The sequence below is a fragment of the Python bivittatus genome, unplaced genomic scaffold (assembly GCF_059951505.1).
Source record: "Python bivittatus isolate LINGU-HERP-01145 unplaced genomic scaffold, Pbiv_v1 ctg000070_np1212, whole genome shotgun sequence".
In the NCBI taxonomy this organism is placed as follows: Eukaryota; Metazoa; Chordata; class Lepidosauria; order Squamata; family Pythonidae; genus Python; species Python bivittatus.
In genome coordinates, this window is record NW_028277034.1 from 56,322,458 (window position 1) to 56,347,220 (window position 24,763).

A 24,763-nucleotide genomic window follows, 5' to 3' on the forward strand; every position below is an offset into this window, starting at 1 on the left:
CCAGATTCAGCTTTTCCCAAGGCAAAGCAGACACCTCTTAACAGTCAAGCATTTCTTTCAACCCAAAGTCCTTTCTTTCACCCCCAACCCCCCCAGGTTCTGGTGGGGGGAGTGTTCCCGGGAGGGATGAGCAAAGACCATCGGGAGTGTATGCCAAGAGTATATATTCCCAGCAGGGTCGCCCAGGGCGTGAAGGTCATCCCAGCTGCCCAGCTAAAGCCAGCAGGGACCTCTGTGGGGCAGCAGCGACAGAGGGAGATGTTGGAGGCAGAGGGTCACTCGGTGCCACTGGCCAAGGGACCGATTCATACTGCGTGGGGGAAGGCAGAGGTAACCCACTCCTGTATTTTCACCAAGAAAACCAGATAGATAGGTTAGGAAGAATATTGACGCTTCTGAACTTTGGTGTTGGAGAAGACTCCTGAGAAGACCCTGGACAGCCAAGAAAACAGACCAAATGGTCATCAAACAAATCCACCCAGAGGTCTCGCTCAAGGCACCAATGACCAGGCTCAGATTATCCTCCTTCGGACACCTGATGCGAAGATCTAGCTCTCTGGAGGAGGCCCTGATGCTGGGAGAGGTGGAAGGAAAGAGGAGAAGAGGAGGACCAGCAGCAAAGGGGATGGACTCAGTTACGGTGGCGATGGGGCACCGTTGGAAGAGCTGAAGGACCAGGTTAGGGACAGATCATCATGGAGAAAACCTATCTACCTTAGTGGTCACTAAGAGCTGACACTGACTTGATGGTACATAATCAATCAATCAATTTCTTTCAGCGAGGGCCAAGAAACTCTTGGGTTGATTTTTCAACAGAGTTTGGAGGTGGGTGGAAAGTCTTTCCAAAAAAACGTCACGTTGTCTGAACTTCTGAAATTTTCTTTCTGCAGATGAACGGGCTTTCTGGGCAATGGCTGGGGAGGCACCTGCGAAGCGGATGGCGTGAAGCAGACAGGCCAGCGAAGAGGCAGAGAGATTTTCTATAGCGGAGGACAGACTTGCCCGGTCTGGCTGGGGACTGGAACTCCAGCCCGTCCAGAGGAAAGCAGGCGAGGGAATCTGATCCACTCATCAATGCTCAACGGTCAGGGCGTGCTTACAAAATTGGGGGACTCAGTGCTCCCCATCGGCACAGCAATTCCAAAATGAGATCTGGATTCAAGGTCACAACATCCTCCATTAGAGAAAGTCCTGTCACCAGGACTGTTTTCAGCCACAAACACACTTCACAACTGTTAGGCATCGTCACGTTATTGATCTCAGCCTTGCAGGAACCCCAGCGACTGACAAGCTACCAGCAAGTTTCTAGTCCCTAAAGTTGCAAAGACAGGCTTGCAGCGAATCTGCAGAAGTATCTAAAATGCAAAAGAAGGGGAAGAAACGGTCCCCATCGTTCAGAGGCACGAGACTTGGCGCCCTGAACAGCTCTGCTGTGCAAACAACCATTCGTAATCTGCAGGGTATGCAACTATCTTTAATTAGCATGCTACTCACGACTGCAGCACGGAGCATTCTGGAGTGCAAATGTTAACTCTGTTCGAGAGGACAACCAGATTAATCTTCACATGCGCACACTTACTGATTTTTTTCCAGGACCAGAACAAGTTCCTTGCCTTCCACAGTCACGGCTACCTCTCCGTGATCAGGTGATGGTGCCTGCATTTAAAAAAAAACAAAAAAGACAGGTTAAAACAAACTGGAAACACACACTCTTCCGCCTGCACACCTGAATCAGAAGGAAAAGGAGAAACTCAGGTGTGCATCAAAAGCCCCGCAAGGCCCAGATGAAGCAGTCCTGAAGCAACGTATGTATGGATTTATATAGTTTCAGTCACATAATCTATGCATACAGCTTTTTCTATAATATTATTTTTTAGCTAATTTAATACCGATAGCTATATTTTTACTGTTTTTAAATGTTTGATTTTAATTGCAAACTGCCCAGAGTCACCCTCTGGGGGAGATGGGCAGCATGTACATTTAATAAATAAATAATTAAAATAATTAAAAATAAATTAGCGAGGGTGAGTGAAGCCCCCTTGGATAGTTTTTTTCCATTCCTGTCCAGTTCATCTTGCTGTCATTTATTTCCTATTTCTGTTTATGGCTTACTTTTTTTCTTTTTTCTTTTTTTACCTGTGAGCCACCTGGAGCCTTTGGGAGTCGGGCAACATACACATTGAATAATGCATTTTTTATTTATATATATATAAATACACACACACACACACACACATACACACACACACACACGCCCAACCTTCCGTGCATTTGGGTGCCACCTTTTCCTGTCTTTCTGGCAGATTCAGCTGCTCCACCAGGAAGAGAACCGATGGGGGATACCGTCTGGCAAACAAAGGAGGGGAAACCGGCAGGGGGCTTTTTTTCTGAACTACGACTCCCACTATCCCTCAGCTTTGACTGTGCTTCCTAAGGATGCTGGGAACTGGAGTTCAAGAACATCTGGAAGCAGCAGGGGCAGCATCGAGCCGACTTTGGCCGAGCCCAGGAAAGCAAAGCAGGTCCGACTTGGCTAGTATTTGGATGAGACACCACCAGGAAATCTCATGTTTGGATGCCAAGGAGAGAAGTCAAAACGAATCCCAACAGAAAAGCAACGAGACCCACAAAAAGCAGCAGCTGAACTTGCTTTGACACACCCTCTACTTTAATACCCAGCAAGCCACAGGTTCCCCATTCCTGGCTAAGTGGTGATTTAAACATAGTTTACCAAATAAACCACAATGGGCTGGCAGGACCAAGGAACACAGCAATGGGCACACTGTGTCCCTCACCTCCCCACGCCATGTGCAGGCCCACACGCCAAGCCCTAAACCACAGCTAACAAGCCTGAGTGGCTGGCCACAGGAGACACTGAGCCAGAATAAAATCAGAGAAACCGTATCGCGGCTTTCTTGTTCTGTGAAGGTGGACCCAGGCAGAAGACATGGATGAGGCCCTCTGACCCAACTTTCAAGGAGGGACACAGTTGTGACAGCGGGAGATTTCACCTACCCGGACATCGGCTGGAAATCTAGCTTGGCCCAGAGTCAGAGGACTAGCAAATTCTTCTCCTCTTTGGCTGAAGACTTTATTTGTCCGAAAGGAGAAGAAAAAACAGACTTGCATGAGGGGATCTGGCACCCTGGGCCTAATCCTCACCAAGGGGGAGGACTTGGTTGAAGCGGTGAAGGTGTCTGGGAGCAAAGCCATGTTTGTCTGTGGCAGCCAAAAATCCGGAGGAGTCTGGCAGCACCTTTGCAGACTAACAGTTTATTAAGAGGCAGAAGCTTTCCAATGCGCGGCACGGGGTTTTTGCGATGAAACGAGCTGCTTATGTTTTTTAGTAAAATTTGCTGCTCTGCAAAGGTGCCACCAGACTCCTCCTGATATTTGGAACCTGGTGCGAAAGGCACCGCATTATCCTCGCGTTCATGAGTTCAAAGGAAAAGGAAGAGACAAGAGTCAGACTTATCTACTCAATTTCAGGAAAAAACAAAATCTGGAAAAGCAGACTTTCATGAACCTGGACAGAAAGAAGCTCAGATCCCGTGGCTTGGAATGGAGATGGAGAAATGTCTGGGGAGAATGGGGCATCCTGAGAAACGATGCTGAAGTGCAAAAAAACCAATTCCTACTGAAAGCAAGAACGACAGACATCTAAACAGACCAGTGGGGATACCCACAGAGGTTCCTCAAATGCTGAAGAGGAAAAGGGAGACGTCTAAGAAATGAAAGAAGGAAACGATGAGCAAAGGAGGAGACATGGGTGTCCGGCACAAACTAACCCTTCAACCTGAAGCTCAGAATGTGCCGAGGCTTGCAAGAAATGCCCAAAATGACGTAAAAGGGGGCCTTAGCTATGACTGAATCAAAAGAAGAGCGCAAGTGGGCACAGGTCCATCAGGAGGACAAAAGGGAAGATGCTGAGAAGGCAGAACATCTCACCTCCTATTTTGCGCCTGTCTCCCCCCAGAAGGGAAACGGAGCCCAAGCTGGTCCTCGCTATGGGATGGTCCAAGGATGGACCAAGAGAGGGCAAAAGGAAACTTTAATTTAAACCAATCCACGTCTCCGGGGATTACGGATGGATGGATTTCATCCCTGAGCTGGGACGGAACGGAGGACGTGATGGCAGAACCATTCTCGTAATCTTTGAGGACTCCCCCGAAGACAAATGCTGAGAGAGCGAATGTTGTCCTCCTCTCCAACAAGGGATGAAGGATGGAAATTATGAACCTGACAGCTCGACATCCATGCTGGGCAGGGATCACAGGAGGATTGTGAAAGAGCATATTTGTGAGCACTTGGATAGGAATGTAGCAGCTAACAAGAGCCAGCAGGGGTTTGTCACAAACGAGTCATGCCGGACAAAACCTATCTCCTTTTTTGATAGAATTACTGGCTGGGGGAACGCCACATAACGTACCTTGACCTCAGCAAAGCATTCAACACAATCTCTCTGGGTAGTCTTGTTTACAGAATGGTAAACTATGGGCTAAAATAGAATAATGCAGTGGGATGTGAAAGGAAGCGGAACGTGTGGCCTGCAACAGAGAAAACAGAAGCGTCATCGCACCGAAAAGGGAGTGAACTTATCCTCAGCCATCCTACGGGGAAGGAGCAGCACCAAGGGGTTAAAACTGGAAGGAACTAAATGTGGGTGAGAAATTAGGAGGAATTTCCTGATATTAGGAATTGTCAACCAACGGAACAGGCTGCCCCATGAAGGAGCATCTTCCCCTTCGCTGGACATCTTCGAAGAGAAGCTGGGTGGCCATCCATCCAGATGCTTCAGCAGACCTTGCACTGTCCAGGAGGTTGGACTAGATGACCTCCAAGCTCCCTTCCAACTCTCACATGCTGTGATGTTTGCCTGACAGCTGCCACTGGCTGAGGCCATTCCCTAGAGCAGTGCTTCTCAAGCTTGGGAACTTTAAGATGCGTGGACTTCAACTCCCAGAATTCCCAGGGGTCTCAGTTCAGACATCCCCAGGGATCCAGACAGGGCCTCTGGTTGTCAGAAAGCTCCACTTGAAGAAGAAACAAATGTTAACTCCCAGTTGCAGGTTTCCTGGTTTGCAGAAGGGTGTGAGGCTTTCAACCAACCCACGTCTTCCGTTTTATTGTCACTGCACCTTGGTCTGTCCATCCAGAGGGCAGATGCGCTACACAATCCCAAACTCTCTTTCCTGGGTTCTCTGGGACAGCGGTCCCAAGCTGATGGCCGGAGCACTTCGGCAGACCCCAAAGATCTTCTCCTCCGAAGACTCCACCCCAAACCCTTCCCCGAGAAATTTTTTTTTCAGAAAGAAGGAGGGGGAGGAGGAAGAGGAGGAGGAGGAAGGGAGGAGGAGGGAGAGAGGAGGGAGAAGGAGGAGGAAGAGGAGAGAGAAGAAGAAAGAGGGGGAGGAGGAAGAGGAAGAGAAGGAAGGGAGGAGGAGGGAGAGAGGAGGGAGAAGGAGGAGGAGGAGGAGGAATGAGCTATTTGGGGGATGGAGCCTAAATGCAGTGGTTTCAGGCAAGCTCCCTTCCCCCAACATCATCTATCTCACCTGGGGAGGATGTTGCCCACCTTTATTAATCCCAGATTAATAAACCATAACGGGAAAGAGCTAATCCTGGAAAATCGTTAGATTGGAAAATCATCTGGCCTGTTTCTGGATTTGTATCTCAGCCTCCAAGAAGGATCTGGCCATTCAAGGAGGAGGCTTGCATTAAGGCAGGGAGCATGCACACGTACACGCGCACGCACACACAGAGCTAGATTTCCACTCCCTAACCCTGCATGCTCCCCTCGGTTCCTATTCACTCCTAGGATTTCTCCTCTGCCTGGCATAGCGTGTGATACAAATCCAGCCTGGGTCGGTGGCTTGCTCAAGGTACTGTGTTGTCCGCACTCAGAAAATGGATTCGTTCCAGAAGCAAGTTTAGCATGTCGTGAGAACCCGGCCACCCAGGGCCTGAGCCTGGTGGGAACGCTCATGGAAAACAAACGCATGTCGCGACGCCTTCCCAGAAACGCCATGCTCTGCAAAGATGCAGTTGCTCCAGCCACCCTGCTCCTGACCTCCATGGCCTCCCTTCTAGTCTTGGCCATCAGCCTAGCTGGTACAACTGTTCCCACCCCAACTCCCCTCCTTAGCCCTCTAGTCCCAAATCCCCAAGGGAAGTAGATCCTGTTCCCATCCCCCTCCCCAGGCATCTTCTCCCTCCACTCCTGCCCCCTTCAGCCACCTCCTCTGGCGATTCCCAAGATTACTTGGCTGCAAAAGGCTAATCCACCCGTCTCCACCCCACCACTTTCGGGCCTCCTTCAACGATCACCCCACCCGAGGGATTAACCCAAGGCAACAACAATAGGAGGAGATGATCATCCGTATCTCCAAGACCCCAACTTGGAAGGCTCTGACCTGAGCCCAGCCACGCAGACCCTGGCGAAGGAAGAGAGAGTTCGGCTTCCTTCAGAATGGGTGCAGGATGCAAAACCTCTTCTGCACAAGGGCAGGCACGCACACACACACCCAAATCCTCTTCTTTTGTGCTCAGAAGCATCACCTCTACCATGACCTCCCTCCAGGGAGCAGAGATGAGTAAGAGCAAAATGGTTGACTCAAAGAAGTTCAGCTTCTTCTAGAGCAGTGTTTCTCAACCTTGACAACTTTAAGATGGGTGGACTTCAACTCCCAGAATCCCCAATCTTAAAGTTGTCAAGGTTGAGAAACACTGTTTAAGAGAGTCTCAAGTTGCTCACCCTAGCCACCCTCTGCGTCCGACAGAAGCCACAGCAACAGCCCGCACGTCCTGAAGTCCCAGCCCAAATGCCATCATTTGCACAATGAGGTCAGGCCACTTGGGATGAGATTCGTCCCACCACAGCTGCCCACACTGGTCCCACCATCCGAGTTAATTCCAAACCTGGGTTCATGAAATGGCTGAGTCTCTAACATGCAAAGCCAAGCAAATGAACTACATTATGGGTGAAAATGATGTCCACCTCGAAAATACTGGCAGGGTTCCTACAATCCACTGTACCTCAGAACACCCAATCCCATTTCACACCATGTACCCCGAACTGGTTTCTTAATCAACCCATCTTCCGGGTTTGTGCCGGACCCCAAACCACCCCCGAAGGAAAAGGGCTGGGTTTGCGTGTCTTGCGAAGCCACAAAAATGCTCACAGGGTTGTGCAAAGCCGGCTGTTCCAGGGCCTTGGTTAGTATTGTTTCCTCGGTTTCCCAAAGAAATTTTCCCAACCCAGGCCAGGGAGCAGGGCTTCCTCCTCGCCACCCTGCACCCTGAGCAACACCGAAGAAAAGTTTCGGCCTGTCAGTCAAGGAAGAAAAACATTCCAGGCACAGCAACCCCATTTCAGTCTGGGAGGAGGACATGGGTCTCCTGCTCGATTGTGCTCCCCCAGGGGTGGCCTTCGCCCGCCCACCCTCCCAGCGCTCCAACCCTGAGCAAGGAAGAAAAATGCGCGGTGACATTCCGTGGCATCTCCATGCCGGTTCCCTCCGCCTTTGAGGATAAGACGGGTTGGCACCAACCTATATGACAAACGACCCACTCCGTTGCTTGGACATGGCGGGGGGCATCCCTGGTCCCCCCCCCAATGCTTTCTCTTTCCCAGCTGGGTGGGGTCTCCTCTCTTTGCAACGAGCTGGCCAGGCGTAACTCAGCCAAACATCCCTTTTATATCTATAAAAGCAAAAAAATCTTCTTTGCTTTTTAACAAGATGGGCAGTGACAAATTTGAGATAGATAGATAGATAGATAGATAGATAGATAGATAGATAGATAGATAGATAGATAGATAGATAGATAGATAGATAGATGGATGGATGGATGGATGGATGGATGGATGGATGGATGGATGGATGGATGGAGAGAGAGAGAGAGAGAGAGAGAGAGAGAGATCAAATCTGTCACCGCCCATCTTGTTAAAAAGCGACTCTGGGTGGTTTACAGAAAAGATAAAATTAATAAAAAATACAATATAAAAGTAATCCTTTTGCTCGGCTCCAACAATGCTGATCCAGCAGGAAATCAGCTCATTCCCAACGAAGAGCCGATGGATCTCTAGTGATCAGGCAGAGGATATGAACCAGAGAGAGAAAAGAAGATTTTTTTGCTTTCAACAAACTTGGTGGAGAAGGAGAAAAACGGTAGTGCTGTTCCTCATGTCAGAGCATTGTCTTCCAGTAAAGTATCATCCTCTCACCAATCCCACTTTCTACCCCCTGATGCTTGGTGGGAAGCTATGTCCCACCTCCCTTCCTGTGTCTCAGGAACACGGCTATGGGATCACAGAAGCACAGAGCTGAAAGGGGCCTCAGAGGTCATCCAGTCCAGCCCCCTGCACGCTGCAGGATTCACGACACCACCCCAACAGATGACTGTCCAGCCTCTGAAAGGGAGGGGGCAGAAACCACTGATTGACAGCTCGGTCAAGAAGTTCTTCCTCAGGTCTAATCTGTATCTACATCCTGGACGTTTCCTCCCATTCGTCCTTGTCTCCCTCTGGAGCAAGTGAGAATAAGTCTGAACCGTCTACAATCATGTTTTTCAACCTTGGCCACTTGAAGATGGATGGACGTCAACTCCCAGAATTCCCCAGCCAGCCCTGCCCTAACCCTAACCCTGCTGGCTGGGGAATTCTGGGAGTTGACGTCCACCCATCTTCAAGTGGCCAAGGTTGAGAAACACTGCTCTACCATGTGACTATCCTCCAGATATTTGAAGACAGCTGTCATGTACCCTTTCGACCTTCTCTTCTGCGAGCTAAACAGACCTGGGTTTTCACTCCCTTGCTTGTAGGACCTGGTAGCCTTGGAAGATGGTAGCCCTTCCCTGCACTGAGGATCCAGATGATCCTAACCAGAACGGAGCAAAAGAACAGAAGCAAAGGACAGGCTAAGCAGCTAGTCCTCAGTGAACATTTATTTATTTATTTATTTATTTATTTATTTATTTATTTAATTTCTGTATTTTCAAAATTATGCAAGCCGCCAATCTCACTGCACCCGCTGCACATCTCCCAACAGCTCTATTCTCCCTTTTTTCCTTCCTCCTGAAAGAGGCACTTGCCAAACCAACATCCAGCATCGCATCCAGAACTGCCTCATTCTCAAAGAAGCGACCGTCCATAAAAGCTTTTCATGGTTTGAGTTTAGTTTCTCAGAGACAAGGAAGGGTAGAGGCCAAGCCTCCATTCTTTGCTGCCCCTACCAAGTAGAGAAATGGCATCCTGAAGCGTGGAATGAATTCTAAATCCAAATTCTAATTCTAAATCTAAATTCTAAATCATCGAACTGTAATGGGGGTCTCTTGAGTCTGCTCCGAAACGTGTTGGTTTTCTCTTCTCTGCCCTTCCGACAAGCCACAAAGCCTCCGACTGCTCGTGCGATTGATAGGACTGACCCCAAAGCGCAGCGGCACGATAGAAGATGCTAGAGGCCACACGGATTTCCCAACTTTAAATAAGCAGAGAAAGCAGAATGCCTAATTCGAGGCCAAGGCACCTTTCACGCCTTACGCGTCTATTGCTAAGCTCTGCGCATCGAGGGCCTGTGGATCTGCCCGGGGTCTGGTTTGGGACAGGCAGAATTGAATTCTTCCATCTGAATTGAGCAGAAAATCCCCCCCCTCTGAGCAGACCTCGAAGGAGGAGAGCCCCATCCGTTTCTGGGAGCCGAGCATCAGAAGGCGCCCGGGAGCCTCTTTTCCGATGAACGCATTTTGGGAAAAGGCGGAAGATTTTGGCAGCTGCAGGTCAAAAACGAGGAGGGTTCAGGTAGCGCCGTGGGCGACGAACACACCGGACCGAAAGGCAGAAGCTGCAGCTCCTCAGGCATGCAGGGTGGCCAAGCTCCCGGAGGGTTGCTGCGCCTCCGTGGATGAGGTAAGCGGCAGCTGGCACAAGCCATGCCAGCCGGTTGCAAAAGGGCGCCCAACCTCGGGCAGGTTTCTTCCGGCCCTGAGCAAACTCCAACTCTGCAGAACGCGGCGTTGCCACCTGAAGCAGCAGTCCGGGGTTTGAAAAGAGCGAAAGAAGACGCTGCAGCTCAAATAACGTTTGCAGCAGGAGGGGGGATCTCTAAAAATAAGCTGGGCCTCCCCCCCACCCAACTTTCATAATCCACCCTACAGACCAGGGTTTCCCAATTTTGGCAGCTTGAAGACGGGTGGACTTCAACTCCCAGAATGCCCCAGCCGGCATCTGTGGAGCCCGTGCATACCCCAGCGTGCTGGCTGGGGAATTCTGGGAGCTGAAGTCCACATATCTTAAAGATGCCAGGTTTGAAAAACACTGCTATGGACGGCCACTGGCTCAAGACCAGAAGCCAGGGCTGAGTCTGCGTATTGCACAAAGGTTTTCTTAACACCCGAGCGGGCTTACCGTGATTAAAACAATGCTGGGAACAAGGGCCGAATGGTGTCATGGGCCACGCAAATCCAGCCCACTGGGGTTTGTTCAACCAGCCAGGATTTTCCTCTGCGGCACCTGTCCTCCGAGATCCAGCTGGCTCCAGAAAGTCTGAAAAACATGGCTGTTCTCCAGGGGGTGGGGGTCGGGCGGTTGAGGGGGCCGGGAAACGGGGGAAATGGTTGTCATGGTTGTTACCCACGACTGCCACTGCGTGTATATTTGTGGCCACTGTTTGGGTTGGTTTGGGGGGATTAACTTTGTTAGTCACCCAGAGTCACTAAAGTTGCAAGATGTTGGGGGGGGACATATAAAGCGCCTGAGATCAATCAAGCCATGAAACTAGAAGGGAGTTCCTCAGTGAGCTGAACCTGTTGGCCTACTGGCTTCTCCCACTCAGCGCCGCAGACACCACCCAGCCAGCAAAGGATTAGCAAAGGATTCCCACAGCGCACTAAACAGGGTTAGGGTTAACCTGGGTTTGTTTTGTGAAGATTGGGGGTAGGGTACAAATCCAGCCTTTCTGGTGAGTTTACAGTTCAACGTTTTGTGCAAACCCAGGTAATGGGCGAATCGATAGTGAAGCTCAGCGTAGGAATAAATGCAGCCGAGAGATGTATGAACATGTCTGGAGTGAGGATCAAAGGTGCTGATCGCCCAGAGGTTTGGGGAGCCGAAGCAACCGGCGGGGTCGAAGCAGAAAATGAGTGTATGTGGAGTTAAAAAGAAAAAAGAAACAGCCGCCCCATTTTCTCCTTCCAGCCCATCTATTTTTCCTACAAGCTGATTTTTGCCCCCCTATCTCCTCAGAACTTACTCAAGTTTGAAAATGACTGAGTTGAATTTCAGCCTACCTGCTAAAAATCAGCATCGGGGAAGAAACCGGGGTGCAACACAACCCTGGGTTGTGATTAAATGAAACTCAATAGTCTGGAAAAAGCTGACTGTAAGATCAGCCTTGGAACAAGCGTGCGGAGGCTGACTCCAGTTCACCGACAAAGGCTTCCAGGAACGCCCTGCAGATGTTTGCCAGCCAGGGCACAAACCATGGTTGGGTTTGCAACAGCTCTGATCGAGGTGACAGAATGCAGCATGTTCTGGGGGTGGGTGGCACCGGGAACCCACACATTTCTTCCAAGGGGATGCAGAGAGACCTGATTTTTTCCCACCTGTCCATCCAAAGCCACGCCAAAAACCACAACCGTCCTCTGTCTTGCAAGCCCTGCCGTAGGACCATGCCGTGGGGCGGGGCTGATGGTCCAAGAAGTCGAGAAGGTGGCTGTGAGTGCCTCCAAAGCACAGGAAAAAGAGGCAGAGCGGGAGGGGGAGCAAAAGAGGAGAGGGGAGGGGAAATCGGTGTGGATGGAGGGATGACTAAGTCACCCCACTGTCCCTTTCCGTGGTAGTCAGCGCAGGTTCTTGCTGCATGGTCATGCTTAGCTGCAGATGATCTCTTGCGGGAAGCAGCTGGCTACATCTGCATCCTTGTGACTCATTGCCAGCTAATGCCCTCGGCCTTCTGGCCAGGCCAGGCCAGAGGAATGAGCTTGGCAAATGCATTACTCCGTGCAGGCCTGGTGCCAGGAAGGAAGGAGGAAGGGAAAGGGGGTCCAGAACCACACACTCAGCACCACCCCGCAGCCTGCAGGCAGCTGTTCTCCAACATCTGGCAGAGGAGCCGGGGTTGCCAAGGGCTGACCTCCCTCCTCTTCATCCCAGGCTGGTCAGGGCTCTTATTGGCTATCTAGACCAGTGTTTTTCAAACTTGGCAACTTTAAGATGGGTGGACTTCAACTCCCAGAATTCCCCAGCCAGCATGGCTGGCTGGGGAATTCTGGGAGTTGAAGTCCACCCATCTTAAAGTTGCCAAAGTTGAGGAACAACTCTGGAGGATGGGTGCCCACCCTAGGAGGCTAAGTATCAACAACAGCCTTCTCTAACTTGGCATTCTCCAGAAATACATTAGACTACAACTCCCAGGTTGTACAACATCCCCAGGTAAGCGTTGCTCCACTCTACCTGGGCATCCTACGCACGCACTACCTATCCAGCCGCTGCTGTCCCACCGAGTCTGCAAACCAAGGGGCAGAAGAAGGGGACATCCTTCCCCATGTTCCTGTTCTGGGGCCATCTGGCAGAGGATGAAGAGCAACAGACCCCTCTTCCCTTGTGCTGTTTTGGAAACGGGGAGTCGACGGGGACAGCAGGCGTCGACATGAAGCCAACCTTGCCTACTTTCAAAAAACTAAGCAGGGTTGGGGGGATTACAACCAGTGGCAGCCCCTTGAGGGAGTCCAGACAAGAAGCACAACCAGGAGTACGAGCTCTAACTTTATTGTAAGGTTACATAAACAGAATCTTGCAAGTCTGAAAGCGCGTCTCTCCCCTCCTCTCTTTTACTCTCCAGAAAACTAGGGAGGGTCCCTTCGGAGTCGCTTCCCTCACCCCTCTTCATTCTGTGGGCTGAGAGCTCTTTACATGAGGGTTATCCAGCCTGTGGCTCTTCCTCCTGTCTCCCAAGGTCATGCCCACAGACCCATGACATCTAGGACAGGAGACCACCAGGAAATGACAGAACCGAACAAAATCCCCAAAGTGCTAAACCACTTCCATGTTGTTGCCCAAAAAGCAACAGGAATCCATTCACAGAGTCCCCAGGACTGCAGCCTGCCTCGAGGGAGACTTTAACTTTATAATGCCTATATTATAACACCCAGGAGCTGGGTGTGCAAAGAGGAAGTGACTGAGACCCAGTCACTGGCGTAGTGTCAGCCTTCCCAGGTAGACCAGACAGATGAGCTAATTCTACTTTATCGTAAGGCTACATTGGCAGAATCTCACAAGTTTGAAGGTATAATTCTCCCCCTGTCTCCTTTACAGCCTGAGAACTAGGGAGGGTCCCTCCTGAGCCTCTTTCTCCACCCATTATACAGCTGTGGGCTATGCCCTCTCTTACCTGCCCCTTCCCTCAGCAGCGTCTCTTTGCCCTGTCTCCCAAAGTCTTTCCCACATGCCATTACACACAGGCAGCCCTTTGCAAAGCTCGAACAAGGACACAACTAGGAAGGCTTTCGCCCTGTCTGAGGGTTTGGGCAGCCACTACCAAGCGGCGCTGGCAGCTCCATCCTGCTGGAAAGGCTCCAGAGGTCTGGCCAGCCTGCCTTGCCCTTCTCCCAGGAGACCAGGCTCAGGAAAAGGTCGGGAGGCTGCAGGCAGGCCGAGCGGTTCCTTAACGCCTCCTCCTACCCCACCCCCAAGGAGGAATGCCAGGCATCGGGGTGGAAGTGCCAAGCACAAAATAAACCCAGGGCCGCCTCACGTTCCGTGCTGCCCGCCCTCGGCACCCTAAATATAGAAGACGAAACAACAGCCAGCCTGCTGAACTTGGGCACCGTCCCTCTGTACTTAGTGGAAGTCAGAGCAATTCACCACTTTTTTTTAAAAAAACAAAACCCTGCAACTCTTCTGTGTGCATGCACGCGCACACACACACACACACACACACACACAGAGTGGGAGAGCAAATTTAATTTCGGAGACTAAAATCGGTCCTCCGGGTGAGAAACAGGACCACGGATCATTCCATCACTTAGAAGGGGAACGAGGCTGGTTCTCGGAGACAGGGTTTCGACCGGGGTTTCTCCGGCTCCCCAAATTGAGCCCACCCCACCCCTTTAGAAGCGGCCAAGTCCTTTACGTGTGTCTTGTCTCCAGTTGCCCGGCATCACCATCGTTTGCAATTGGAAAGGGTGTCCACAACTGCAGCTGTATGCAACACATCCAGATTCAGTGGTAAAATAGCAGCCTTCTACGCTCTCCGTATTCTTCCTTGGGGGAGTGTGCGGGGAGGGGGGTATTAAAAAGTCACAATGGCAGCTGTGGTTGTGCCATCAAAGTCCTGCTCCTTTTTCTGGCACTCTTGTTCCTCTAACACAGCGTTTCTCAACCTTGGCCACTTTAAGATGTGTGGACTTCAGCTCCCAGGATTCCCCAGCCAGCCTTTCTGGGAGTTGAAGTCCACACATCTTAAAGTTGCCGAGTTTGAGAAACACTGCTCTAAGATCAGGCTTCCTGCTTCTCAGGTGTCGCCCTTCCGTTCTTTTTATTCTGCCCTTCTACACTTTCTCTCGTTTCCTTAATGTACAGATTTACAAAAAATTATCCACCCTTGGTTAAGCCTAACACAAAGCAGGTTTAACCAGATCGTTGGAACTCTTCTTCAAGCTAAGATTGCTCCAGTTTGCAAAGCCTTCCTTTTTCCTGGGGAGCGGGGGGTCATAAACACCAGAGATTTGCCTGCTTTCTTCCAGCCCTCCACCGAGGGCTTCTCTTTCTCCTGGCCTCGGGTGCAATAAGGGCGCAAGCCCATTGCACACCTTGCACAGGCTCTCAGTAACCAGCAGACAGAGAATCTGTGGCCACCAAACATCAGGAGGAATCTACCTTTTCCAACAAACACGTTTTATTCAAAGGCGGAAGCGCCGGTGAGCCGCAGCTTTTAATACCACCTGTTCGCCGGGAAAGGTGCTCGCAGACTCCTCCTGACTTTGGAATAAATCTTTTCTATTTATTATTCGTCATTTTAATGGATGTTAACCATTTTGTGAACCAGCCAGAGTCGTTCAACGAGATGGGCAGTGACAAATTTGGTATATAAATATAAATAAATAAATATATAAAGCAAGCATGCATCCAAACTGGGGTGGCTGTGATGGGCTTTCAACGCCACCCACATTTCGGCTCTCCTGCAGCTGGAAAACAGCTGTTTCCAGAGGTATCTCAGATGACTTCAGCAACCGTCTGGACGAACAAAGGGAGCTCTATCAACAGAAGACCCCCTCGCCGTCAGCATTGAACAGCTGAAATCACAGCCCCCACTTGAACACCCTTCCCTTCTCCACTTAGGTCACAGCCACCCTGAAAATCAAACAGCTTCCACATCCACGTTTCTTTTCTTCCTCCTTTCTGGGAGAATGTGAATCATCCCCGTCCTATGAATGCTCCTAATCTTCTTGGTGTCTTCTTCTCTGGATCTGGAGAACTTGTGTCCTTCCCCCAAGCATGGCTTCTATTTGGTCCCCACACCTGGTCAACTTTGTCTGGGTTTGGAAACTAAGCAGGACTGGACCTACTTGGATGGGAGAAAAACCAGGTTGAAAGTGCAAAAGAAGGAACGTTCCTGTGGACCGTGAAGTCACCAGGCACCCAGTTGGACTCCAAGGGGACATGATCTTTAGCTTTTCAACTTGCCCCTTGATGGGAGTGGGGAACAGAACTGGGAAATGATCAAAAATTAAATCAAAAGCAGAAGAGCACGAATGCTCCAAGCCAACCTTTACCTTTTCTGCCACACCAACCGCTCGCCTGCTCCGTCCTACCGAAATCCAGCGGGGAATGACGTACTCTCCTTGAGGTGGCAGCTCTGAAAATTGAACAACAAAAAAACAAAATTGAGGAACCGAAAACCAACATGCAAATCACAAAAATGAGTCTGAAGAGACAAGCCGAAATGGAAATTCAGCTTCTTAAAAGAAAACCCCATCTCTAGCAAAAGCCTGGTTCTCTCCCCCACACCTGAGATGCTAAACGTCTCCAGGCAGGGCGTCAATTCCAGAAGGAGGAAATGAACAGAAAGTGCCAGCTGGGGTGAGGTTTTAGGGAAGAGAAGAAGGAAAAGAGCAAAGCCTCTTGAACTGTAACTCAGAATCAAATGCGGGATGCCCTCCATTGTTAACCTGAACAAAAAATTTTAAAAAGGGATTTATTTAAGAAGAGATAGGAAACATTTTATTGACATTCTGAACCATTTCAGTTAGTAGACGAACTTCTGTTTGCAAGTGGTGCTGAAAAGAATCAGGATTCTCTCAATCTTCATCTAGTAATCTGTAACCACTTCCTCTAATCTTCTAGAAGGGATAGATTACGATTTCCGAATGGGTGGGCCTAACATGCTGGATTTAGCATGATGTAATGGTGAGGTTGCTGGGTCAGGCATGGGGACCCGGGTGCTAGTCTCCCTCAGTCATGGAAGCTCTTTCGGTAACTCTGGGACAATCATACGCACTCAGCCCAGCCTACCTCACAGGGCTGTTGTGGGAGAAAACAGGAGGGGGGCATTATGCATGCCACCCTGAATTCCTGAATGAAAATTGGAATCTGTAGCTAATACAGGTTGTAAAATGCAACTGAGGAGTTTGGCAGTTCAGCCTCTTCAGTCAGCCAGGTCATCGCATTAGGCCATAAAATGGTGCACTGGTGAACACTGCAGCTTGTAGTGTCCTAAGGATGCATCCTTGCACACTGAATATGTCCAAATTGGTGAGCTACAGGCAATAATATGCTGGTTTGCAAAGTAGTCTCTAGGTTAGAGATCCTAGCTTGCACAGAAGAGCATAAGACACTTGCATCAGAACCGGACTTTGGCTGTTCTTGTGGTATTTTGGCCAAAGATGCTGACATTCACTGGCATTGTCCTCGCTGGGAGCAGAGGTGTTGCACGTGGCTTGGTGTGACTAAGGCTGGTAACCGGGTTTATAGCTTTAGCAAACTGAAAAGTGGAAAATCCCAGCTGACCAACGTCAAGATGGGGTGCAGAGGTCAATACCTACAGCCCACCGGGGATGACCACAGCATATGGAAGGCTTGGAAAGCAAAAGAAGGAATCAGAAACAGGAGACTTAGCCAATGAAATAAAAGAAAAATAGATATTTGTGCAGCTGTGAAGGATGGAAAGGGAAGAACGTCATCCTTTTAAATGAAGGTAGTCTGGCGTTCTGGAGGGGAGCGGATGAATCCATGCAGGGAAGTGAAGGCGTAGGTTTAGTTACGAATGAAAGCAATAAGCCAGATGTCAGAAGGGATAAACTGACATCCTCAAGACTGATCTGAGCGTTTACAGAAGTAGGAACCCGTAGTTTGGTCACTGCTGCACATTACTTTCCAGTGAACAGGGATCATGGAAGAACCAGGAATGAATTTAGGAAAAAATGTGCAGCATAAATGAATGTGATCCAGGAGAAAAATGGGTGCTATGAAAGGATGAGTGGGAAGAGGACAAGAGAGGGAGAGAAACTGATCCGGCCATTTGGAGACCCCAAACTGGTGTTCTTTGGGCTAAATTATTGGAGGAAGCTGTGATAGTCTATGGTAGTCAAAAACCAGGAGTCTGGGGACACCTTTTCAGACGAACATTAATAAAGAAAAGGCATATGCCTATTAATTAAAGGAGTTCGTCTTTCTTACTGTTTGGGTTGTATCCGCTTAGATAAAATCAGCTGCTTTAGAATACATGATTTAGGCGTATTCAAGTCTGCAAAGTGCTTTGATCTCATGAAGTCAACAAACACATGTTGGAAAGTGAAGGTGTAAACTTCGTATGAATTCATGGGTTAAAATAGATGCCAGAGAAATATGAAATGGCATCTAAGTCAGTGTTTCTCAACCTTGGCAACATTAAGATGTGTGGACTTCAACTCCCAGATGTGGGGTGCCCAGAATTGGACTCAGGACTCAAAATGGGTCTGACCAAGACAGAATGAACTGAGGCTCCTCGTGGTTTAAGAGACTGTGAGTTTGTGTGACAGGGAAACAAAATGGCTAGGAAATCCAGAGGTTGGAGCATGGTTTCTCTGGAGACCAGCAGGTAGAGAGAGGTTGGTCTATACACAAATGCGTGGCCGCAGTTTGCACCCTAGGCACATATTTGGGTGCTGGTTGCTTGATGAAGCCTCGTGGATGCTTCCATCAAGTAAGATGAGACAGATGGTTTCTGCATTTTCTGTCCTCAGAGCTGAGTGAGAAATCAACCCGCTCAACCCAATCAGCTGTGGAAGGGGTGTAAAAAGGAGCATTTTTCTGCAGACGTATGGCTATAAAGTCCTGATGAAGCCCAGGGATGTCCAGTTCTGGGTACCGCTGTTCAAAAAGGACAGTGACAAATGGGAGCAAGTTCCGAGGGGGGCTACCGAGATGGTCAGCATGTCAGAAACCTATGACAAATGGTTAAACTATCTGTATAGCCTACAGATGACTAAGTTTAGCGAACAAATCACTAAGGGGAGATATGATAGCAGGCTTCAGGTATCTGAAGGGCTGTCACCCAGATGAGGGAGTGGACTTACTTTCTATGGCCCCACAGAGGTAGGATCAGAATTTAGTTAAAACTAAACGAAGGTGGCTCAGGTTAGATACCAGAAGGAACCTCGTGACTATACAAGCTGTCACGCAGTGAAGTAGACTTCCACATTCAACACGTTTTCCTGTGCGAAAGGCCTTCAAACAGTATGGCCTTCTAGCGGATCCTGCACAGCATAGGAGTTGACCTCTAAGTTCCAGTTCTACGGTTCTAAGTGAAGGAAGAACCTCACCCTTCAGTTCCCCAATCTACCCTGCCCTTCTCAGAAAGATCCCTCTAGGCCATATCGGAGAAGACGGCCCTGCCAATGTTTTGTTTAGCCCAAAGTCTGTAGAGTCAACGGTGCAAAGTCAATTGCTTTGGACTTTTGCCTCCAGGATTCCCCCATCATCTTACAAACAGAGAGAGCTTGTCAAAGTAAAGATGCAACAAGAGGATGCCTAGAAAAGTAAGCAGTTGAGGAAACAAGTGATGGGGAGGGAAAGAAGCAGGGCAGGGGCAATCACAAAGCTCTAGTTCTACATAAAACCATGTCCTAGATTAGCGTTTCTCAACCTTGGCAACTTGAAGATGGGTGGACTTGCTGGCTGGGGAATTCTGGGAGCTGAAGTCCACCCATCTTCAAGTTGCCAAAGTTGAGAAACACTGTCCTAGATGGGCAAACCACTGACACCCACATTTAAGCAGCACCAATGAAGCCTAGGTACCTCTTGTCCAAAACTATATGAGCAAGTAAACAACCTTACTACTTTCAGTTCCATAGCTTAAGAGGATTGGAAACAAAGCACAATTCATTTCATTACAAGCTATTTATATTGACTTTCCACCTACACTTATTAACAAGTCTCTAAGCAGCTTAAGGAGGCCCTTAAAGATGAGCAAGTCCCCACCGATGACAAACTCCATGAGCACAGATCTGGTCAGCAAGGCTGTTCCTGGACCCTGGACCGCTTCCCTGGAGACTCATTTTCCTTGGCAGGGCCCCATGAGGATGGATGACAATTTGCAAGCCTTCGAGCAGCCATTAATTAAAAAATGAGGAGGGGAGGAGAAGTGCCCAGGGATGACCACACAATGGCTGCATTCCCACAGCACGCTCAGCTACAAGCCAAGCTTGATTATGTTGTGGGAACGCCTTTGCTTGGCTTTGATGGACCTGGTTCAGCATGTCATGTGAGCCCAGCTCTGACCAGCAACGGGTTTCTGGGGTGTCCCGGGTGGACTTGACAGGTCAAGCAGCTGCTGTTCCTTGGAGGCTGCAGAGTGAGGAACAGAAGGGGGGAACGCCCTTCCCCATCTTCCTGTTCAGTGGGGTTGGAACGCCACAGACCCATCGCCCTTCCTGTTGTTTTGTGAAAAGGATGAGAAAGGTGTCAGTGGTTGCAGCAGGTGGCAATCTCAGATCTCAGAAAACGAAACCAGGTTGGGTGGATCGCCGCAGGAGAGGAAACCACCAGAAAATCTGATGGTGGAGGCCAGGTTGGGAAGTCAAGCCACCTCCCAGAAGAAGGGCAAACCAATTCCATCTTCTGAGAAGCTTCTTCTTCTCAGGTTGCTCAAGAATTGGTGTTTCTGAGTTTTTTTCATTGCGGGAAGTAGCAACAGGAGAGAGTGGTGATGGGGGCTCCTTCTGCTGGGCATCTTTCTACCTCTGATGCCTCCCTGCTTCCCCCCACTTGCCAATTTCAAGAAGGCTCCTGGGAAGCATTCCCTCCTGGCCTTTTTCTTTGGGGTTTAGTGGAAGGTTGAGAACCAACCTTCCTTCCTTCCTTCCTTCCTTCCTTCCTTCCTTCCTTCCTTCCTTCCTTCCTTCCTTCCTTCCTTCCTTCCTTCCTTCCTCTTTCCTCTTCCTTCCTTCCTTCCATCCATCCATCCTCCCTTCCTCTTTCCCCTCCCTCCTTCTTCATTTTTTTCATTGTGTGTTTTATTCTGTCAGCTCTTTGGGTGCAGGAGATACTCGGATGGTGTCATCTTTATAAATAACCACTGCATTTCCCAAACATTCAAAAGCGCTAAGATTTCCTGGAACGGGGCCGCTGGGAAGAGCACTTAGCACTTTGCCTTCTGTCCTTACCATCCTTTCTCTACTTCTGACACACCAGTGCACAAGATGCACGAAGCAGAGGAGACAGGTCTTGCTCAAACCGTTTACCTCTAGGCAAAGTTTTCACAGGGGGAAAAAACCGCCCTCTAACAGGAAGCTTAAAGAAAGAAAAACAGCATTTAAGGCTCTGCTGTATCAAGTTTCTCATTTTCCACAAAATGACTAAATCTCCAGAAGGGAGAGGCCGTGTTCCCAAGTCAGCTCCTTCTCTCACCCCACACCTTCTCTGCACAGGCAACCGCTGCACTCTGCCCATGCTCTGAAACATGACTGAAATCAAGGCACACAGACTATGTGTCACAGCTACAGCAAAACGTTGTCAGGTCGACTAAGCCTTGTTGGGGTGGGGTCGGGTGGGGTGGGGGGGATGACAGGATGTGTCTGAGAGCAGAAGCAGCCAAGGGGGCTGGTAAAACGTCTGCAGCCGGGACGGGTCGGGCTGGTCTTACGGCTGGGCGTGATGCACGACGGTTCTCCTCCAGACCGGCTCGCTGCTTTCTCAAGGGGAAGGCGCAGGGAGCGGATTGCACTGGCCCGCATCACGGGGTCAGGGAGAGGCTGGGTTGACCCCGTTTTAGCATCTGAACTAGACCATATAGAGGCATGGTGGAGCCTCGCCAGACCCCGCAGCCACAAGGGATGGAGAGAGAGAAGGAAGGAATGTCTCTCGCGGAAGAACAACAGCAGTGCAAGAAATGGTTCCAGCGCGGGTGATAGAACAACGGCCAGATCCTTCCTGCGAGCGGTTGGGGAGCGAATCTTCTACACTCTTTCCGCTCAAGGCATCCGCGGCCTTTATCCTAACGGCATGGTGAACCCGGGTGCCAATGCCAAGCACCCCAACAGAGGAAACCCACAAGCTTGGGGGCTGCTGGAACAGCCCCTGCCCCCAAAGCCTAAATAAGCCCTCCCAAAACGTGAACGGGACGGGACCGTTCTCAGTTCGAGGACGAACCGTCAGGCTGACTTTCTTAATTCATATCACATTTAAATGAAATCCAACCATGTTTTGTTTTGCTTCAGCTCTCCCCCCTCCCCACAGGAGGACGACAACTGCAAGCCATATGTCCACGGGCCAGATGTGGCCTGGGATCTCAAGGGTGACAGCTTCGGCCAGGGAACCCCCAAACTTAGGCCTGCTGGCCTCTCCAACTCAGTGCTGCTGTGGAGAGGCCCTAAAATAACCAGCAAGGAGGAAGGGGAAGGACGCGTCCCTCTTCCAGCTTCTAGAGATGTTCCTGAAAGACTCATCTCAATTTTGGAATGTCTCTTCTGGACTCTGCAGGGAATGGGTGGAAGGGGTCTTCCGTCACCCCAGGCTGGACAGCGTGCCTGCTTAGATCCCCAGCAGGAGAGCTGACTTGGCCATGTTGGAGGGCCAGTCCAGCGCCACCACAAGAAAACCCTCCAAGGTTGCTTTGAGTTGCTGAGGGTCAGTGCCCCCCAAGCTTTTGAGAGGGGTCAATCCAAAGGGCAAAGCTAGGAATGCACTCCCTGAGTTAGAGCCCTCTGCTGGCTCACCAGTGGGCATGGCAGCGGCCACGGGGGCTGGGCATGATGGGATTCAGAGTCCAGCGCATCTAGAGAGCCCCAAGTTGAGGAGGCCTCCTTTCTCTCCCGCTCAGATGCAGCCCAGAGTTCTTCCTATTTTATATAATAACTTTATTAATTTTTTTTAAAAAGAACAGCAAAAACTAACAAAGAAGGAGGAGGAGGGGGAGAGGAGGGGGAGGAGGAGGAGGAGGAGAAAATTGGAAAAGAAGAAAATAGTAAAGATCAAAAGTGCAGAAAAGAAAAGAAAAAGAGAGAAACAACAAAAGAAAAAGGAAGAATTGACTTCCGATCCTCCTTGCAACAGATATAAGTAACAATATCCGTCAAACTCTTGCTCTAAATTTACAACGTATCTTCCATTACTTCTATTAACCCATATTATTTCTAATCATCACATCCATACAACATAATTTCATTTTTTTTCTGTTTCCTGCAAAAAGTCTAAAATGGATTTCCAATTAGCACTGAAATTACACAACGTCCTATCTCAAATCAAAGCTGTCAATTTCACCATCTCAGCCCACTCCATCATCTTCACCATCCATTGCTCCACTGTGGGCAAGGTCTTATCTTTCCACCTCTGTGCATATAAAAGCCTTGCTGCTATCATATATAAAAACAAAGTTCCATGAGTTTTTTCCAACTGTTTATCCATCAGGCCCAAAAGGAAAGTCTCTGGTTTTGACTGAATATTAATCCTTAAAATCTTCTGTATGAAAATATGTATCTCATTCCAGAATTTTTTGCTTTTTTACAAGTCCACCAGAGATGATAAAATGTCCCTTCTTGTTGTTCACATTTCCAGCATACATTTGAAGTACCTTTATACATTGTAGATAATGTTTCTGGTCCATCATCTTATAAACATTCTCTTTAAGGTTATAACACAATGTACATTTCAATCCTGTCGGCCACATATTTTCCCATTGTTCCATCTGTATGTTATAGCCAAAACGTTTAGCCTGTTTTATCATACAGTCCTTAACTTGTTCATCTTCTGCCTCTAGTTTTACGAATAGTTTACCCATCTTTGCAATAACGTGGTCATCATTAGTACACAGTTCTGCTTCAAATTCAGCCTTACCATATTCAAAACCATAAGTCCTTTTCTCTCTTTTAAATCTTTCTTGTCACTGCATAGGAAAACCATTGACACACGTCCCTTTCTAATATCAGTTCCTCTCTCCTCTTTCAAGACCCTTTGAGAAAATCCCAGGACATGCCCATAAGTTACCCATTTATGTTTCGTTATCATTGCTCTTCTGTGAAGAGCTCTGTGGTGACATCCATGAAGGGACCTTCGGAGGCAACGCAGAGGGGTCTCTGTCCACAGCCTCTCTACGGCCCGTCTAAGAAAATGATCTCTAAACCCGCATTAACTTTGCCGCGCCACAAACAGCCGCGCCCCCCAACTCTCGGGCCGTGCCCCTCCAGTTCCAAGAGCCCCCTATTTCTCGGAGTCGCCCCTCTCTCACCCAGGCCAAGCCGAGGGTCCTCCTACTTGCCGCTCCCCCGGCCCCAGACCCGGCGAGCCCCGCTTCCTTCCCGGCCCAGAGCCTCCGCGCCCCCTCCCCAGACCCCCGCCCAAGGCAGCCGCCCGGGAAGCGCCCCCTGCGGGCGCCCCGAGGCCGGCGGGGGCGCCTGCTTACCTGGCGCTCGGGCAGCCTCCGCGGGGCCGGAGCGCAGCAGCCCCAGCAGCATCTGCAGCGCCGCCGCCCGGGCGAGGAGCAGGCGGCGTCCGGCTAGCCGATCCCGGAGCGCCCGGCCAGCGCGGCTCCGACGCGGGGCTGCCCCCTCCATGCTGCCCGGCTCCCCGGCGGAGCCGCTCCTGCCCTGCCCTGCCCTGCCGCCCGGCTCGCTCGCGGCTGCCCCGCTCTAACGAGAACCACATGGCTCCCGCAGCCCCCGGCCGCGACGCCCCGCCCGCCCCACGGAGGGCCCCGCCCCGCCCCGCCCCGCGCGCCCACCCGCCCCGCCGCCCACCCGCGAGCGAGCGCGCGAGCCCTCCTTCCGCCCGGGCCGGCTGCTGGCGGAGGCCGCTCGGCGGCGTTCGCGCAGCCCGCTTAGGCAGCCCGGCGCCGCGGCCGAAACCCGCCTGCTCGCCCGCCTCGGGGGCGGGGGCGGGCAGCGCTTCTGCCAGCGGGGAGCCGCTGTCCCGCCGAAGCCGCGCCGTGCCCCCGGGCTCCAGCCCGGCCCCTGCACCGGGGACGCCGGGCGGGCTCGCAAGGCGCTGCGGTGCACGGAGGGAGCGAGGATCCCCTCGGCCCGTATGGCCGCCCGTCTCGCAGATGCCCCCTGGGCGGCTCGCAACCCTTTTGTCTTCTCTGAGCCTCGGAGTCCGCGGGGACTCCCGGCGACTGCCTGGACTTGGTCGTATGGAAGAGCGAGCTGGAGGTGTGAGAAGACACGCAGCGGCTGGATGCAGTACAAGCGGGTCCTTGACACGCCGCCTGTGCCTGGCCGGAGAAGAGCTTATTGGGCGAAGGGGGGACCGGGAGTCAGGGCAGGAGCGGCAGAATCACCTTGAGGTGGCAGAGAGTGG

At 50.5% G+C, this 24,763-nt stretch overlaps 1 protein-coding gene across 3 annotated transcripts in view; it reads right to left on the reverse strand.

Annotated features, from left to right (window-relative positions):
- The window catches only part of ADAM33 (ADAM metallopeptidase domain 33), a 68,477-nt gene extending 44,348 nt beyond the window's left edge, over window positions 1–24,129 (reverse strand). For all 3 annotated transcript variants that reach the window (XM_088133219.1, XM_088133220.1, XM_088133218.1), the window contains exons 1-3: window positions 23,871–24,129; window positions 15,769–15,851; window positions 1,580–1,656 (exon numbers count right to left, since the gene is read on the reverse strand). In XM_088133219.1, coding sequence (XP_087989345.1) covers window positions 1,580–1,656; window positions 15,769–15,851; window positions 23,871–24,021 — 311 coding nt within the window. In that variant the 5' untranslated portion in view covers window positions 24,022–24,129. The remainder of the gene's footprint in view (window positions 1–1,579; window positions 1,657–15,768; window positions 15,852–23,870) is intronic.
- Window positions 24,130–24,763: the final 634 nt, after the last annotated feature.